Consider the following 20561-nt stretch of genomic DNA (forward strand, 5'->3'; position numbering starts at 1 on the left):
TAATTAGGGGGCGCCTGGGTGGCTCAATCAGTTAAGCGGCCGACTTCACCTGCCGACTTCACCTCAGGTCATGATCTCACGGTCCGTGAGTTCAAGCCCCGCGTCGGGCTCTGTGCTGACAGCTCAGAGCCTGGAGCCTGTTTCAGATTCTGTGTCTCCCTCTCTCTGACCCTCCCCCGTTCATGCTCCGTCTCTCTCTGTCCCAAAAATAAATAAATAAACGTTAAAAAAAAAAAAAAGAAATGAGTAATTAAATAACAGTAAATGAGAATAGCTAATAGATTTAATAATTATTGTTGAGTTCTACTTCTGATCCCAAAGCTATTGAATTACTCATTTACCTCTTTTGAGAAGTAAGGGATATGGACACATGAAAATAGTGTTAAGCCTAATTTTTTTGTCAAATTGAAGACATGATTTTAAAAAAAAAATTTGTTAATTCCTTCATTTATTAAGCATCTCATGACCAAGTTATAACCTCGTACTTGAATTTGGTACTTGAAATTTAAAAATAAAAGCATGAATTTGATTTTTTTTTTCCTGCTCCATAATAAACAGACAGTGTGTATATCTTCAGCTTTCTACCCCTAAGTACTAGACATTCCTGCTTAATGCTTTGTTGGACAGCAGGTACATCTGATAGATCCTTGTAGTTTTGACATCTCTTTTTCCCAAATCTCAACCTTTCTCTGTCAAGATTCCTCGGTAAGCACAAGCCTAGTTCCATTTACCCAAACACTTGCCTTAAAATACCCTACCTGTAAAAAAAATTTAAAACCCACACAAAATAGCTGCAACTTTAAAACCAACAAACAAAAAATAAAACCCACATGAACTTGTTTACCTTTCTCTTTCCCAATTTTTCTTATTCCTTCAAAAATAATTAAAAATCAAATTCATCTCACTTTCTTTTGAATGCCTCAGCAGACTTTAATAAAACAGCTCTAACTACTAGACAAATACTAGGATTTCAGTTCTTGCTATTGTACTAATTTCTGGCTTTCTGGCAGTGTTATATAAAGCATCTGTATGAAGAAGTAGAGTACAAAGCGAAGGGAAAAGTTAATTATTTTTTTTTAATTCCAAGTGTCAAGTTGATTTGGCTTGGTTAAAAGTAATAGTTTTATTCATAAATACTATTTCATTATGATCAGAGGCACAGAAATTTTCTTCAGGACTGTTTGCTAAAATGTACTTGTTCTTCTAACTAATATGCATATTCTCTTTTTTTTTTTTTTAAACCACAAAATATCTGTAGGGTAGATAGGATGTCCTATCTACCCCATTTTCTCTATTGATAATGAACTAATTTGGTCCCTACAACTTTTCAAATATTTTGAAGAGTATGTAATACATACACCATTGGAATGTGGAATGTGGAATCATATTAATTATAGTCTGATCTTTATTTGTATTGTGTTGAATTTCTGAAAATACTAAGGAAAATGTTAAACAGTACAGAGAGAATAGTGAAACATGAGGCTGGGTAGTAAGAATCACTTTATTGAGTGTATTCTAAAGTATACCTTGCTTGATGAATATGATATCCATTTTCTAAAATGTTTTCATGACATTTTACAAAAATGAAGTGTTGTGGAGTGCTTGGCTGGCTCAGTCTGTAGAGAATGCAACTCTTGATCTCGAGGTTATAAGTTCGAACCCTACATTAGATGTAGAAATTACTTTAAAAAAAATCTTCAAACACATATACACAAATGAAGTGTTGTGAGGTAGATAGAAGATTTATTTAATTATTTATTTTTAGGGAAAAATAACAACATGGTAACATTTCTACTACTTAACTCTTTTTGTGCCCTAGGAGAACTGTCACCTTAATATCTTAGAAACCCTATTTCTTGCATTCTGCTAATACTGAGAGAATAACTTACTAAAACATAAAGGTTATTCCTATGAAATAAAAGTAAAAATATGAATTCTTTTATTTCAGAGAAGAAAAAGACCTTATTAAACTTTACTAAAACAGCCTTTGATTTTTTTAGCATGATTTATCATTTTAAAATTCCGGGGATCATTTGTACTTTTGTGTATCATTGGTGATTTCATTTCAGGTATGACCCTCAATGATGTTTTTCATTCTTACTGGATAAACTGTTAGACGTGTTGGTCAGTTCTTTAAGTAGGCTTACTACTAGTCAATAGAAACATAATGCAAGCCACAACTGCCAGCCACATGTATAATTTTAAGTTTTCTTGTAGTCACATTTTAAAAAGTGAACAGAACCATGTGAATGAAATTAATTTTAGTAATATGTTTAACATATATATCCAAAATATTGTTCTTTCAACATGTAATCAATATGAAATTATTAGATTAATGGCTACCATCTCAAGCCATGGATGCTTAGAACAATATTCCTGATGTTGTACTTCATGTAAATATTGATAGGTAGTAGCAATAATAGGAATTCTTGAGGATTGAAATAGGAGGTGTTAAAATTGGGTTGGAGAATCTTCACTGTGATAAGTAACATTTTAAAATCCCCAACAGATTCTGTGTTTCAAGTTTTAAAAACTCACTTAAGTTTAGAAACTGAAGTGCAGAATAGATTACTGAATCATTATGGCCAAATTTTGTGAAGCAAATCACAGACTCATAAAGCTTGAATGAATTTCAGTAGGCAATCCACATCTGAATATTACACAGATATCTAAGTTTTTCTAGGTAGTTCATGTCATTTATTTTTCCCCTGGCTCTGAGGCTCCATACTTATTTCAGGTACCCTTATTGTCAGTCATTTAATGTAATGGGTAAGTACAATCTGACTTGCTCATCTTAAACTCTTTTCTTTCTCTTCTAAGGAATTATTAATAATTAGGATTGAAGAGTGGAAGAAGTCATAAATATTACCTAGGTTCATTATTTCAAAATGGAGGGCAGTAGTAGATGGATCTAAAATGAAGATTATTGGAGAACTGTACTTCTCCAGAGGCGTAGAATTTAGGACAGTAATACAGTACTAAAGTAACCTGTGTTAAAATTTTAGAAAAATTGGAGTAAAAGGTTTGATGGAATCCTGAGGTAATATTTAATTTTAAACTTTTTATTTTAACTATATTTATGCTCTGTCAAAGCCCTGGTTGTGATACAGCAGCAAGTAAGACACAGCCATTGCCTTCAATGAACTTACTCATTAGAGGAGGTACTGATAGTAAAACAGTCCCTGCAGTTCAGTATAATTGAGGCTATGTGGGCTCATAGCATCTGAAATGAAGAGAAGGGAGAGGAAAGAGGAAATCGAAGACCTACCGTGAAAGGCTGCATAAGCTTTGGTGAGGAGGTTGGAATTTATCCTGGGGAAGTAAGGAGACATCGGAAGTATTGAAGCAGAGGCGTGACATGAGCAGATTTTTTTGGTTTTAAGAGATCACTGTGGTTGGTGTTTGAATATGTATTATGTGATGAGCAAGAATGGAAACAATCAGTAAACTTTTAAAATAGAGGAGAGGCAGTGGAGGCTTGAATAAAGTAGTGGCAATGGTAGTAGAGAAATGTAGATGAATTTCATAATGTACTTAGAAGGTAAAAACTGTTGTGATTTGGTGATTGATTGATCCTATAGACCAGAGAGAAAGAAATGAAATTTGACTAGGACATGTGTGTAGAGTACACAGAGGAGCAGGTTTAGTTAGGAAATAAGTATCCAGCTCCCTGCCTTCAGGGAAAACCTCCTATGACAGCTGAACTAAAATCCTCGAAAACACACCTAAGTCAGCATTTATTGATTATTTATCACATGCAATACATACTAGGCAGCACTTGGAGTAAAAGGGTAAGACAATCAGTTCTTTATTTCACTTACCTTCGGATGAGAATGACAGGTATACATAAAACTATTTTTAAAAATTTTTTAATGTTTATTTATTTTTGAGAAAGAGTATGAGTGAGGGAGGAGGAGCAGAGAGAGAGGGAGACACAGAATCCGAAGCAGGCTCAGGGTCTGAGCTGTCAGCACAGAGCCCGATATGGGGCCCGAACCCACAAACCATGAGATCATCTGAGCCGAAGTTGGATGCTTGCTGGACTGAGCCACCCAGGTGCCCCAACATAAAACTATTTTTAATACAAGTCAGACATTGATAAGTGGTGTCATAAGATATATACAAAATGAAATTAATTCTAACTGGGGAGGTGAAGGAGTGACTTCATAGAGCGTCTGGAGTTGTGTCTTAAAGGATGCTAGAGAGTCTTAACTAACCTCCCAGATTTATGTCTCTAGCCTGTACGTTTCTCCTGACGTCTAAGTCCCTCCTCAATATCTCCCTTTGAATATATAAGATGTATCTCAAAATTAACATGTTCAAAACCAAATTCCTCATCTTTACTCCTTTAAACCTGCCCTTCCCGCAGTCTTTGCCCTTCAAGTAACTGGTTTTCCAGTTGAGAGTAAAAGCTGAAGTCCTTACTGTGCAAGACTATGCCACCTACCCCTATCTTCCAAAATCCTATTAGTTTTGACCTCTTTTTGTACTGTTTGCTCCCTTGCTCACTCTGTTCTAACTAAGCACACCCTCCAGGGTATTCTTCAAATATTCCAGTATCTTCCCAACTCATGGCCTTTGTTTTTGTTCTTCCTTTTTCCTTAAAAATTCCTTCAGATAGATATCCTTAAGGATTTATTCTTTCACCCTTTTCAAGTCTTTGCTCAAATGTCACCTTTTTAAAAATGTTTGTTTATTTTGAGAGAGAGAGTGAGCATGTGCGAGCAGGGGAGGCACAGAGAAAGAGGGAGAGAGAGAATCCCAAGCAGGCTGTGTGCTGTCAGTGCAGAGCCTGATGTGGAGCTTGATCCCACAAACTGTGAGATCATGACCTAAGCCAAAATCAAGTAGGACGCTTAACTGACTGAGCCACCCAGGTGCCTCTCCGATGTCACACTCTTAGTAAGATGTCACCTTCTCTGTCTTCTCCATTAAAATTACATCCTGGGGCACCCAGGTGGCTCAGTCAGTTAAGCTCCGACTTCGGCTCAGGTTATGATCTTGTGGTTGGTGAGTTCAAGCCCTGCTTTGGGCTCTGTACTGACAGCTCATAGCCTGGAGCCTGCTTTGGATTCTGTGTCTCCCTCTCTCTCCCCTCCTTCCCAACTCGTGCTCTGTCTCTCTCTGTCTCTCAAAAATAAATAAACATTAAAAAAAATAAATAAAATAAAATTACATCTCTCACACCAAGCCCTTTTATTCCCAATTTCATTTTTCTTCATATGACTCACAGTCTGACATACATATATTTATTTGCTTATTATGTCTTATTTTGTTGGAACATTAGCTCCATGACAGCATGAATTGAACTGTTTTGCTCACCAGTTTTTTTCCAGAGCTTAAAACAATTAAGTAGTTAAGAGGATGAATTCAAGGGATTGGGTTAAAAGTGATTCTCCAGGACGTGGAATTTGGTTGACTATAAGGATAGAAAGACAAAAACGTGTTTCTTTATTTTGTTTATTTATTCATTTGAAATATAGTTAACATACAATATTATATTAATTTCAGGTGTACAACATAATGCTTCAACATTTGTATAATTACAGAGTGATCACCATGATAAATCAAGCTACCATCTGTCACCATACAAAATTATATTATTAACTATATTCCCCATGCTGTATAGTACATCTCTGTGACTTATTTATTGTATAACTGGAAGTTTGTTCCTTTTTTTAAAGATACTGTTTTTAAATAATCTCTACACACATCATTGGGCTTGAACCCACATTACTGAGATCAAGAGTCTCATGCTCTACTGACTAAGCCAGCCAAGTGCCCTGGAAGTTTGTTCATTTTAATCACTTTTACCTATTTCACCCAACTTCCCACCACTGTCTCCTCTGGCAACCACTAGGTTGTCCTCTGTGTCTGTGAGCCTATTTCCGTTTTTTCTGTTTGTTCATTTGTTTGTAGATTTTACATATAAGTGAAACGATACGGTATTTGTCTTTCTCCATCTGACTTATTTCATGTAGCATAATACCATCTAGATCCTTCCATGTTGTAACAAATAGTAAGATTTCATTCTTTTTTTATGGTTGAGTAATATTCTTTCCATCTACCTATCTATGTACACACACACACACACACACACACACACACATATTTTCTTCATTCATTCATTCATCTATTCTTGGCCCTTTAGGTTGCTTCTGTATCTTGGCTCTTGTAAATAATGCTGCAAGAAACATAGGGCTGTATATATCTTTTTGGATTAGTGTTTTTGTTTTGCTTGGATAAATGCCCAGAAGTGGACTTGCTGGATTGTGTTGTTCTATTTTTAATCTTTTGAGGAACCTCCATACTGTTTTTCAAAGTGGCTGTGCCATTTTGCATTTCTGTCAACAGTGCATGGGGGTTCCCTTTTCTCCATATCCTTGCCAACACTTGTTATTTCTTACTTTTTGATTTTACCCATTCCACTGTGTGGTCCACTGTGTGATGTGTGGTCATACCTCATTGTGGAAGAGATTTGTATTTCCCTGATGATAGGTGATGTTCAGCATCTTTTTGTGTGTCTCTTGACCATATGCATCATTTATCATCTTCATAAATGATGCTATGAATTACAGTGAAGCAGGCTTATAGAGCAAATGTCTGAATTCAAGTTTTGACATGTTAATATATTTCCACAATAACAAGGATAATATCACCTATTGAAAATCCAAACCTAAGTTTCAGAAATGTCTCATAGGCATGTAGGGTAAGAAAGAAAAATGGGTGATACTTATCATGAACTCCAGAAGAGTTGTCTATTCCTTTTTGTCCACTTCCTCACAGTTTTCCATTATCTCCTGAGCCTACTCAAATCAAGCTTTCTTCTGCACTACTTTTGAAATCAGTCTTGTCAGAGGCATTGATGAACAGCTTCTGTGCTGTCAAATGCACATACTCAGTTCTCATTGTACTTGATCTCCCACCATTATTGACAAAATTAATTGATCCTCTTTATGGGAGGTGGGGAGAGGAGTAACCTTTTCTTTACCTGGTGTCTGGAATAAGGAGCCACCTTTTCCTGGCTATCTTCTTACCATTTTTTTTTTCAGTCTCTTTTACTGGATTATCTTGTTGTCATACCCTAAATTATTAGAGTACCTTAGGGCTCAAGTTTTAGATCTCTTCTGTATGAGTACTTTTTCCCTAGGTGATCGCACCTTATCTGATGGCTCTCCCCCGAATTCTAGATTTATATATCTAGCTCCTTTTGAACTAGATATATATTCATAGGTATTTTAAACTGGACATGTCCAATATCAAACTCTTTATTCTCCTCTTACCCTCCTCCCCACCCAAAGAAAACATCTTGCCTTTCCCCCAGTTTTTGCCAGCACCATTTACCAGTTTGCTCAGGCCTTTAGGAAGCTTAGAATCTTTGATTCATCCCGTTCACTCACACCCTATTGCCCATTCTTTCAGCCTCCAAAATATATTCAGAATCTGACCAGTTATCACCATATCTATCACTAGGCCCTAGCCCAAGTGGCCATAATTTCTCACTTCACCTGTTCCCCATGTTTCTTTACACAGCAGCAAGAATAATACTTTTATATTATAAATCAGATCACATTCCTGTGCTCAGATCTCCAATGACTGCTCCTCTAGCTTAGAACCAAATTCAAGTTCTTACTCTCGCCACTGAGGTCCTCTCTGGTTATCGGGTTGCCTGACTGTTCTCTCTTACTCTACTGTACCCTCACTTGCCTTCGTTGTTGTTCCTCTTGAGAAATGCCAAGTCCACTCCTGCATATGATGTTCCATCTGCCTGAACCACTTTCCCCCGAGATACTTACTTTGCTTGTTTTGTCATTTTATTCAGATTTCTATAAAAAGGTCACCTCCTCAGAGTGGGCTTCTCTGAACACCCTTTCTAAAATAATACGACGTCACCTCTCATCATTCTGTATTCCCTTATCTTGTTTTATTTTTTTTACGTAGTACTTACCACCATTTGGTGTGATACATATGTATTAGTTTGTTTATGTCTCCATCACTAGAGCTTTATAAAGGCAGGGACTTTTTGTATTGGCTACCTTGTGATCTCAGCATTTTGAACAGTGCCTTGCATTTAGTTAGAAATCAGGAAATACTGGTTGAATGAATGAATAGATTGTAAAATGTCAACTAAAAAAGAATTGGTGGAAGAGCCTGGCAGAAACTGAGAGGTCATTTGTGGATAAAGAGGAGAGTGTATGGCCATCCTGGCTAGAAGGGAACAGCAAAACCTAGGTAGATATGTACTTCACATAGAATGGGGTTACAAATACTTCATATTTTAGGAAGGGCTTTTCTGTCCTCAAGAGAACTGATAGCTGAATGTCATTTGCTGGCCAAGAGGTAGGAATGGTTCAGTTTTCTACATTTTAAGAATTAAGACAGATTGAGTTGTTACTGTTATAGCTTTCAAAAGAAGTCTATTTGGACATCCTGTCACTGGTCATATCTTGGATATTGAATTTAAAAGCCTATATTATAATGTATTGTATGTTATTAGTAATGAATGTAAAATTTGTATTAACTTAAAAAATGAGTAGGGTCAATACAGCATATTCTGTACTTAAAATTAAGTAGAGAGAATGCAATTAAATTCTAAGAGATTATAAATAATATTTTTTCAACCCCTGGGCTAAATAATATTTTTAAATAAATGACTATCAATAATATTACATGAATGAGTTTTAGCTTTAAGAATTAGCTCTCAAAAGTTTTGAGTATACATATGTTTGTTAAATAATGGAGGCGATCAAAATGGAGATGATGGAATAGTTTTATTTGTGTCGTGTGAGATTGTAAAACATGAGACCTTTAACTTATCCTCTACTGCCTCAGAAATCCCAGGAGTCTGTAATCTGAAGATAAGTTAGGTTCCTTTTTTCTCCCATCAGCATGCCTTCTACCACAATACATTCCATGGATGCTGATGGCATCAGTGTTAGAGCCATTTATGAGAAAGTGCTTAAGTATAGCTAATCGAACACAATCACTGGAAATGTATTTCTTGATGCATTTGTTTTTTTTTAAGCTTAAACTTTGATTATGTAGTGGTTTTAGTTTCTTAGTTAAAATATTTTCATTAGGTATTCTTCCTGTTTTCAGACATATTTTTAAACAATTCAGAGTTTTTTTAAAGCTAAAATAAAATAAAATTAAAATCTTACCTTTCCATACATCCTTTGCACACTTCTGGTGTATGTCCTCCCTTCCCCCACTGCCTGCCTTTTCTCTCTCTCTTTCTTTTGTATTTTTCCATCAGTCTCTCTCTTTCACACTCACATCCACATTAGAGTTAGCTAAAGTTTTCTCACCTCTCTCTTAGCAATGTAAAACATTTACACTCTAATGGAACTACCTATTCGTTCTTGTTTATATATACAACTTATGCACAACTTTCAGCTTTGTTCATTTAACCACATCTCTGTAACCCTTTTCTTCTTCATGTGTCAGTTGGTTAAATGATGTATCTATGCACTAATTTTTTTAGCACTGAACTTTGTACTCTTTTGTCTACAATGAACTATTATTTTGGTCTTTGATAAAAATCACTTGAAACACTGAATATTTTTCTTATGCTACTTATGTACTAAGCAGAAAAAAAAAACTTTTAAAAGGCACTTAGAAAATTCTTCCTGAATTATAAAAATGTACACACATCAGCTGTGATTTGCTTTTTGACTGGTGATCTTATGATATTTTTATTCAATTAAAAATGTGGGCTGTACATTAATATGTTCATAGACACTGATATTAACTGTTCTCTCCCATACTCATAGCTGTATGCATATATTTATGTATTTTACAACTTACTCTAGAAAGGATTTAAGGTGGGCATTTTATTTATGGCAGTTACACCTCGCATGTTGTTTGCATTATTAATGTTCATTATCTCTTCTCAAATTACGATTTCCTTGAAGATAGGGCCTAGAACAGCAAATGGCTCAGTTAAGATGTCCAGTTCAAATATAGAAGTGTTAAACGTGTTGAAAGCAGAAGAAAACTAAAATATCCAGGGTCTTCATAAAGTGAGCCATGTTAAGCTCTACAGTGATTGCTAATAAAAAATAACTATATTTGTTTTAAATATGATATTTAGTGGGAATTATTAAGTCTCAAATATTTTTGTGGACATATTTTTATAAGTAAATTTTTTAAAATGCCCTTAGAATTATATTAAATGCTTTTATGAATGGGCATAATTCAGCGAATGACCTGTTTGCTTCCAAAGTCAGTCAAGTTGAGTCTCTAATTTTGGATTTTTATCATGGGTCATGTTAATAACAATAATAGTAATAGTAATAATAATATCTTATGTGTATATAAAATTTTGTGTTGTTAGCCTGATAGCAACCCTGTGTTTTAAAAATGACAATTCACGTGAATAAGGGTTAGGTCAGAAGAAAAATTCATTTAAGGGCATGTGACCAGTAATTTGAGTAGATAAGACTCAAATGCAGTTATTTTTCTCTACTGTATTAGATTGGTATAGATTATCTATTATTTATTGGTTTGTAATCCATGATTTTTCTTTATTTAAGTGCTTTTGAAATGACAGTTTTATAACACCTAAAACCACATGATATTTATTAGATTTGTCTAGAAGGATTATAGATTATTTTTCCTTCTCCAGTTTTAAAAATTGCTATTATGTTTCTTTTGTTAAAGGAAAAAATAGCATTTTATCTACCAAATAAAAAGAAACTAAATTTAAACATTAATTTGAAAACTTACTGATATACAGTCCATTTAAAATGACTTATAGGTACAGTTCAACTCTAATCAATTTTTTAAAAAGGTTTTTCTCATTTGTGGGCTAAGAAAATAAATATTTGAATGTTAAAATGTCTCAGAACATGTTCATTATTTTTTCCATAACATGTTGTTCACTAACTCTTTTATTTACTAATAAAGCTTATTTGGATTTTTTTTTCCTTCATAAAATATATCATGTTCCCAATGATGAAAAGCCAAAATTTTGCCTTCAACATCATTTTTTACTGTCAGTGTCCCCAAAGCACATGTTACCTTGCTATTATTCTTATATTTGAGTTGTCAGGATTTTATAATTTAGTAAGAATAGAATAAAAATTTAACTTTAGCTCCAAAGTAGCATCTTTTGTTTTGTTTTTAGTTTGATTTTCTTGTTTCTTTGGGTTAATAGATCAGTATTTTCTAGGTTACCCAGGTATTATAGAAGTGATGGGTTTAGTTGAATGGACGGAATTGATGTCTATTAGGAGAATCATACAACCTCACTGCAGAGGCTGTATCAGTGGGGATCATATCCTAATAAAGAAAACTGAAGCATATGTGTGGTCACAACCAATGCTTGTCATTATGCCATGAAAGCCTTAGGATTGGTGATCAAAGCAATGGGCTTATCCTGAACTGTGGTATAACCTCTGGTTGAACCTTTCAAGTTTTTATTTTAGGAGATGATAAAGTATATTTTGACCATGTTACCTGCCTCTATGACCCATCTGCCTAATTAAAAGAAAGGGATTAAAATTATTGTCAGCAAGTCAGAAGAAAATGTGAATTATAAGTATCTCTGTCTTCTGTCTGTGTTTTTTGCTTCTCATTTGCCGCTGGTGTTAGAAAGAATTCCTGAGCATATGTTTTTTATCCAGGGCAGAATGTTCTGTTCTGATGAATATAAAACATACTTCACTTTGTAAATGTACATTAGAAGTATTAGACATAATCTTTGACTCTGTTACTAAATATCGTCTGTCAAAGGAGATAATTTGAATTTAATGTTTGGTATTGAAGTATGGTTCTTAGGAAGATACTTTTAGGATTAAGATGAAATTCTGCAACGTATACGTGAATGTCACTATATCCATAGTAAATTTTAGGCATTATATGTACTCTTTTGTCAAGTGTTGTTTGTATCTCAGTTGAGTTCAGTGTATTTGTTTTATAGTAAGAGGGTATTCAACTCCTATCAACTGATTTATTTATGCAGATTTTCTTTTAATGAGGTTGTAACATGTTTTAAGTGTATACAGTCCCTTCTTTACTCAACTTAATTGTGCTTACTTGATTATGTCCTTGATATTACATGTAGATTCTTTGTAATCTTTCTCTTCACTGTTAATTTCTTAGAAACATTTATATCATTTTAAATTCATGTTCATTTTTAAAATTTCCTAATGGAAAATTTTTTTCTTATGAAGAAAAAGCTGAAATTCATAGCCTGGCATTCAGGGCTTTCCACAGTTTGACCCTACCTATATCTCCAGTTTCATCTGCCACTACATGTATACAGTCCTCTCTAAACCAATTAAATTGTTCTTCATTGATCATTGGAAACAAATGATAGGCACATTTCAATCTCTGTATTCCCCTTCTCAGGACTATTCTCATCTTTCTTCTCTGATTATTTATTTTAAATACCATTTTCAATCATTCATTCAACAGAGTTTTTCTGAATGCCTAATATGGGTTACACACTGTGCCTAGGCTGTGGAGGTTTAATGCTGAACAAGATAGGTAGTCTTCAATCTCATGGAACCTTCAATTTAAAGGGAGATAGAAGCAGACAATTACAGTACCGTTTGATGAACACTGTATTAGGGAAATACAATGTATTATGCTCTTTCCCTAAAGGTTTCTCTGTCCACCCCAACATTTATGCATCATTTTCTTTTTTTGAATTTCTGGAGTGCTGTTTGTTCCTACAACCAGTTTCCTCCCAATAAATGTATCCTTTCACTCTTATTTAGAAATTTAGATAATCATGTCTCTATATCCCAGATTTTAACACAGTTTTCTGCAAAGAACAAAAAGTAAATGAATACTTCTTTGTGATAATGTGTTCTATTACCCTTCAGAAGCCTACCTAAGGCTTAATAAAATAATGAAATAAGAGGAACTTCTTTAATGTTTTATTCTTTAATATTTTTAATTTTTCAAATATTTTAGCTTATATTTTCTTATTCATATATAATTAACATCCACTGTTATATTAGTTTCAGGTGTACAATATAATGATTCAACAGTTCTATACATTATGAAGTTTTATTCTTTTAATGAAAGTAGCATTTACATTATATTTCTTCCCGTACTGCATTCTTCCTACCATTTTGCCTCCTTAGAAATAATTATCACTGAGAAAAAAAGAATTATCATTGAATATATTGATATCTTTTTATGATTGGAGCATATATAATACATAATTACCAACTACTCAAGTGTATAAGAAATGTCCCAATATGAATTCACATCTTCTTCATATTAGGCTAGTGGGAAATTCATTCACAGTCATTAGAGAGTAGAGCAGGGACCTCTTATTCCAGGCTTATGTGATACCTAGAAAAGTGGCCCTCACATCTTCTGTCCATCTTATTCATTGGGTGTATCCTCATGGTCTTTTGGAAGCAGGCAGCTCTGTTTGGGTTAAGAAATACTCGCTGATTACAAAGACCCTGGTGCCAAGGGACTAGCTTTCCTAAGTGCACCATCATGAGCCTACCATGTGGGCAGTTGGGCAGATTGTATGTACTGGCACTTGACTGAAGGAAGGAATAGGAGCTGAAATCCAGCCAGTAGCATACTTACCAAACTAAGTACCCTTTTGCTCCATTAGTCTAGAAGGGTTACCTTTTTCTAATCCATAAATAGGTACTATATGAGCAGGCAATGACCCTGATCACCGCTTGCTATCCCCTGGGTTTTAGCTTAACCTCTTCATCCCCACCTCTCCTAAAAGCCGATTATATATAGATTTTGAGAAATATGTTTCTCTAATCTTGGGGACAACCTCCCTCTTCTTTAGCTTCTATCTTTAAAAATACTAACTTTTGAGGGGCGCCTGGGTGGCTCAGTTGATTGAGCATCCGACTTCGGCTCAGGTCATGATCTCACAGTTCGTGAGTTCAAGCCCCACGTCGGGCTCTGTGCTGACAGCTCAGAGCCTGGAGCCTGCTTCCGATTCTGTGTCTCCCTCTCTCTCTGCCCCTCCCCTGCTCATGCTCTCTCTCTCTCTCTCTCTCTGTCTCAAAAATAAATAAAACATTTAAAAAAATACTAACTTTTGAAACTGCTTCTTCTGGACACCTTACATAATTGGTTCTGTTTGCTTAGACTTGCACAAAAGACAGAAAAAAGGGTGTCTTCAAGAGGCTTCTGCTGTAGACCCTGCAAATGTCCTGGAACTATATGACTACTCTTTTGAAATTGGAGAGGTTTGGGTTGAGAGGTAAAAAATAGAGATTTAATTCATATCTCACTAAAAAGTGAAATATTAAGCTTAATTTTTAATAAATGTTTAATTTTGAAATATTTTTATAATGCCCACTGTATAACATTTACAGGATATCCTTAGAAGGAAGTCACAAATAAAATCTATGGTAATTAAATGGAAATTGATGACTTACTACTTTCTTGCCAGCATAATAGACAGTATAGATCTGAAAGTTTACAATTGTGCACTAAAGACTTCAAAAGTATAAAATTGCTTTGTTTATATCTTTCATTAAAAATTTATTTTGGGGGGCACCTGGGTGGCTCAGTCCGTGAAGTGCCCAACTCTTGATTTTGGCACAGTTCATGATCTCCTTATTCGTGAGTTCAAGCCCTGCATTGGGCTCCTTGCTGACAGTGCGGAGCCTACTTTAGATTCATTCTCTCTGCCTCTCTCTTTCTCTCTCTCTCTCTCTCTGCCCCTCCCACACACGCTTGCTCACACGTGCTTTCTCTTTCTCTCCCCCCTTCAAAATAAAATAAAACTTTAAAAATTACTTCATTTTTGTTTTATGTGCATTTTTTCTCTATTAAATTAAGTGAATTTATATGTAAGGCAAGCTGTTAGTATTAAAGCAACAAAATAATTTAAATTCATAATAAATTTATGTGTTTAAATACAGTGAGCTGGGAACAAACTATATTTCTGTTAATTGAATTTAGAACTTGTAAAAGAACGAGAAAGGGCATTTCTATTTTGAGCAAGTATGTCTTTGTCAATTTGTTCAGCAACTTGAATAAAATGACACATGTGGAAGATAGAGAAAAATATACAAAATCATAAGATTTTTTGTGCCATACATAGGAAGATTTGAAGACTTTCTTTGTATGAAAATTGTTATGAAGTATCACCCTGTTTGATTTCTGCTTCCTAGATGTGGTCTTGAAAAAGAGGATACTTTTTATGTATTTTTACTATGCAGTGTATATCTTTCATTTATAATAAAAATGACTGCTCTCCCAAATTTTAAAACTTGGGAGAAACCTAGTATCTAAAATTCAGCCATTGTCATTGTTTTGAATCTAGGAAAATTATCACACATGAGCAGAGTCAGTATAACAGGCAAAAGAAAGGCAACATCTTCTAATCAGGAGAACCTTGGGGTAAGGATGGGGGCAGGCAGATGTTATTGAAATTAAAAGAATTTGTATATAATTAGGCCAAAATATGCTTTTGATTTTGAATACACAGGTGTGATCCTCCCTCTTACTGTGAACAAGATTTGGGAGAAGTAACATTCTTCTTTTCAGCACAAGTAATTTGGAGTGAAAATAAGACATTTTGGTACAATTTTTCAAAGTTGTAATTTATTGAATGTACACTTTAGCAAATTAGTAATAGTTATAAAGTGAATTACCTTCATATTTGGGTAAATGATAATTATAGCATACTATAAAATTCTTCTTGATTAATTTTATTACATAAAAATTATATATAGTATATATACACATGATAATTTTTTTCAGGAAAGCACTTTCTTATAGAAGAGTGAAAAATCTTTTTTACTTTTAAAAAATTACTTTGAACATATATTAAAAACCTGTATTTAAAACGTTTAGTATTGGGGCGCCTAGGTGGCTCAGTCGGTTGAGTGTCCAACTCTTGATTTAGACTCAGGTCATGATCCCAGCATTTGGCTCTGTGTGGAACATGGAGCCTGCTTGAGATTCTCTCTACTCTGCCCCTCTTCCATGTTCGCACTCTCTCTCTTTCTCTAAAATACATACATATGTGCATATATTATGTATACTGTTTAAGTAGAACTCATGCTTATTTTGACAAATAAGGGCATAGCCTTTAGGGTTTGACAGATCTTGATCTAAGCTCTAAATTTATCATAAGTCAGCTGTGTAACCTTAGGCAATTTACTTAACTTCTTTGACCCTTAGTTCATTTTTAAAATGAAGGTGATATGTTGTAAAGTTCTTAAGATTAATTGTGGTAAGATTTATTAAGAGTTTATTTTAGAGTCGCCTGGGTGGCTCAGTTGCTTAAGTGTCCAACTCTTGATTTTGGGTCAAGATGTGATCTCAGTTTTGTGAGCTCGAGCCCCACATCGGGCTCTTTGTGACCACGCAGAGCCTGCTTGGGATTCTCTGCCTCCCTCTCTCTCTGCCTGCCCCGCCCCCCAACTCATGCTCCCTCTGTCCCTCTCAAAAAAAATAAAATAAAATAAAAAAAGAGTTTATTTTAGCACCTGGACTCATCTCATGCAATATCAAACATATTGGATATAGCTTTTTGTTTACATAAAAATAACACACATACATCTTTCCTCTTTTTGTCGGTTAAGACTTAAGATGCATCATTTTTGAAGATGAGAATCTTAATATTTTTGCATGATCACTGTGTCATTTCATTTATGGTTTAACTTCTAACAGGGTTCTTCCTTTTTTTAAAAAAAAAATGCCCAATTGAAATGTTTTTCAAGTCTAATGATCAGGTGATTGTCAGGCATTTGGAGGACAAGCTCATTTTTACCCTGCTTAATTATTGTGATTGTAAACAAAGGATGTACAATTCAAAGTCAAGCAACATTTCACATGGATGACCGAGGTGATAATAGCTTAATTCCTGCTGGATCTTTTTTCTTTACTCTGGAGAGTTCACACTGACCTTGTCCAAAATCTGATGACCTCCCTATTTTACTCAACTGTTTGGAAAGCCAGGCCTGCCATAGCTGGCCCTGAGGGGGTATCCTAAAGACCACTGAGTCACTGACCCATGTCAAGACTGGATTTAAAGTCTGATCTACAGGACCTCTGAAATAGTTATACATGGGGCTTATTGTACACAAAAACCCTAACTAGCTTCATTTTCTGCTTATAAAATACCTTAATGAAGTATATTTTAAGTGTTCTTAATAAAGTCATATATTTAATTTTACCAAGTTTTTTATTGCAGATCATTTTTTTAGACTCCTTGTAAATATTTTTTCTCAAAGGTAGTGTGTTACAACTAAACTTGAATGTTTTAAAATGTGAGCAAAACACGTTGTTAAATCATAGCTAAATGTAATGAATACTATCCTGGTTGATGAAGGGACCAATGCAGTTGTGTTTTAATACTTTTAAAGATTTTGGTCTTTTGGGCAAAAATTCCACATACTTCATAAAAAATTTACTTTAAGCTGTAACAGCATGTTATTCTCTGTTTCTATTTTGTCAAACCTCAAATAATATCAAATGTTGGTATTTAAGAGTTTTGAGTTACGAGAATTGTCCTAAAAGGAAGCACATGCCAACCGGTAAGGTGTTAATATTTAAATTTGGTTGGATGGGAACTGTCTACCTTAGCAGTAACTTTGTGATAGATCTGTGATAGAGAAAGGAAACACTTTCTTGTGTTTATTTTGTTCTTCTTCTGCACAAAAGGAAATGACTATGCCATTTTATGAATATCTAGTCAGTATTCTGCAGTTTATAATATGATGATGTCTTTTATTTTTATATAGGAGTTGATTCCTGAATTTTATTATCTTCCTGAGATGTTTGTCAACTTCAATAATTATAATCTTGGAGTGATGGATGATGGGACAGTAGTGTCTGATGTTGAACTTCCTCCTTGGGCCAAAACCTCAGAAGAATTTGTTCGCATAAACAGACTGGTAAGATAGTAATCATCTACTCTGTCTGTCATGAGCCTTTTCTCAAAGTATCTTTCATGTGTTGGTATAATCATTAACCCTTGCTCTTCTCAACAAAATTGTAGTTGATAGAGATAAGTGAAAGTAACAAAATAGTTCATGAATCTCCATATATATTTTATTAAATTTTATCGACTTGAAAAGTATAGTGGTTTTTTTGTACTTTTATGTGAAATGTAGGTTACTAACCTTCATATGCACATGATAATTCAGAATTATAAATCTGAGCATGAGAGGGGGAGGGGCAGAGACAGAGAGGGAGACACAGAATCCAAAGCAGGCTCCAGGCTCTGAGCTGTCAGCACAGAACCCAGTGTGAGGCTTGAACCCACGAGCTGTGAAATCATGACCAGGCGCCTCAGAATTATAAGGGAAATTATAAGTAAAACTGGAATTGTATGCTTCATGAAACATGAGTTTCTTGTACTAGGTAAAGAACGTAATCCTGTGCTCTGGGATAGAAGGCCACTGCACATTTTGGTAATAGAAAAAAGATTTTCAAGTTATATATATTATCTTTCTTTAAAAGGAAATCTTCATGTAATATTCAGAAAATAAAAATTTAAAAACTTAAAAGCCCAGTAATCATTATTTTCTTCAGGCTCCTCTCTAGTGAACTCTTTAAAATCCTCTCACGTGGGTTCTAAATTATTTTATGAAAAAGTTCTGTCTGTCCGTTTTTGCCTTTAAGTTTCATAAAAGTTTGGAGTCTGGGACCTTTATTCTCAGTTTTTAAAAGTAGAATCTCTGTCATACTGATATTAAAAGTGAAATCTAGGAGCACCTTGCTGGCTTTGTTGGTAGAGCAACTCTTGATCTCAGGGTTGTGAGTTCAAACCCTATGTTGGGCAGAGAGATTAGTTTAAAAAAAAAAAAAAGAAAGCTAAATTCCATCGTGTCTTTAATTTACACTTAAGGAAAATTATTGCATTTTAGTTTTCTAAGTGACATTTCTTACCTTTTATACTAACATTTATATATTTTTTTAACTTTTGTTTATTTATATTGAGAGAGACAGAGACAGTACAAATGGGGAAGGGGCAGAGAGAGGGAGAAAGAGAATCCCAAGCAGGCTCCATGCTGCCAGCGCAGAGCCCAATGCAGGGCTAAAACTCACGAAACCATGAGATCATGACCTGAACCAAAACCAAGAGTTGGATGCTTAACTGCTGAGCCACTCGGGTGCCCCTCAACATTTATATTTTAATCCTATCTTCCAGATCCTAATTGCAGTCCCATTGTTACTGAAATTTCACATTTTATGTATATTGGAAGTAATGCAGGGGAAATGGAAAGAACATAGTCCTTGGAGTTAGACCAACTTTCTAATCTTGAATAAATCACTTTGCTAATTATGGGACTTTAGGCAGTTTAATCTTTCTGAGCTTTGGTTTCCTTATATGTAGTCTGAAAATTATGAATATAAAATTGTAATTATGTATGTAATATTCTTTGGCTTACAGTAAGCACTTAGAAAGTAGTACCTAACATTATTCTATCATAGTCCTCAGGTACATGTTTTATTTTACTTTTACCCCATGCAATTTGGAAGATTATAATTTAAATGAGAGCCCAACACAAAGCTTAGTTGTAACAAACATTGAAGGAGATGTCAGACTTTTAAATGTGACAGTTGTCTATGGCTGTGTGATTCCCTCCCACCCCTCAGAGACTATTGGAAGTCAATAGAAGGTATAGTTATACCACAAGTTCTTTTTTTTTTATTTCAGTAATTGCCCTTTTGAAGTACATTTATTGAGGTATAATGTATATACCATAAAATTAATCTTTATTTTTTTTAACATTTATTTATTTATTTACTTTTTCTTTTTTTTGAGAGAGAGTGTGCACCTGCAGGGGAGGGGCAGAGAAAAAGGGGGAGAGAGAGAGAGAATCCCAAGCAGACTCTGTGCTGTCAGCAGAGCCTGATGTGGGACTGGATCACATGACCCATGAGATCATGACCTGAGCCAAAATCAAGAGTTGGATACTTAACAGATTGAACCACCCAGGTGCCCCAAAATTTACTTTTAAAAGTGCACATTGCTTTGAGTTTTAGAAAATTTAGACAATTGTATAACCATCACCACAATGCGGCTTTGGAACACTTACATCACTTGTACCTGTTTGCAGTCAGTCTCTGCTCTGGGACTTTTTGTCTCTAATGAGACATTTTTTTCTAACTCTTTTAGAAATTTTATATAAATGAAATCATGTAATACGTGCCTGGCTTCTTTTATTTAGCATGATATTTTTGAGACTCACCCATGTTGCATGTGTATTACGGCATATTGTATTGCTGCATAATATTCTATTGTATAGATATAATACATTTTATTTATTTACCAGTGTATGGACATTTGGGTTTTTCCAGTTTGAGGCTATTATGAGTATTTGCATATGTCTTAGGGTGAACATCTGGTTTCATTTCTCTGGGATAGATACCTAGGAGTTTCCTTGTTGGGTCACATGATAAGTTGCTAAGACTTGGTATTGTCAGTAGTATTTATTTTAGCTGCTCTAGTAGGTATTTCGTTGTAATTTTAATTTGCATTTCCAAATGACTAATTATGTTGACTGCCTTTTCACAGGCTTATTTTGTAGTCATCTGTGTTTGTTTTTTTAAAAAAATTGTTTTTAATATTTATTTTTGAGAGAGAAAGAGGGAGT

The 20561-nt window shown here is 34.6% G+C and overlaps 1 protein-coding gene across 6 annotated transcripts in view; it reads left to right on the forward strand.

Moving 5' to 3' along the window:
- The window catches only part of LRBA (LPS responsive beige-like anchor protein), a 780253-nt gene that overhangs the window by 614802 nt on the left and 144890 nt on the right, over positions 1-20561 (forward strand). For all 6 annotated transcript variants that reach the window (XM_058721178.1, XM_058721180.1, XM_058721181.1 and 3 more), the window contains exon 47: positions 17700-17852. In XM_058721178.1, coding sequence (XP_058577161.1) covers positions 17700-17852 — 153 coding nt within the window. The remainder of the gene's footprint in view (positions 1-17699; positions 17853-20561) is intronic.

This window comes from Neofelis nebulosa, chromosome 3, assembly GCF_028018385.1.
Source record: "Neofelis nebulosa isolate mNeoNeb1 chromosome 3, mNeoNeb1.pri, whole genome shotgun sequence".
Taxonomy (NCBI): Eukaryota; Metazoa; Chordata; class Mammalia; order Carnivora; family Felidae; genus Neofelis; species Neofelis nebulosa.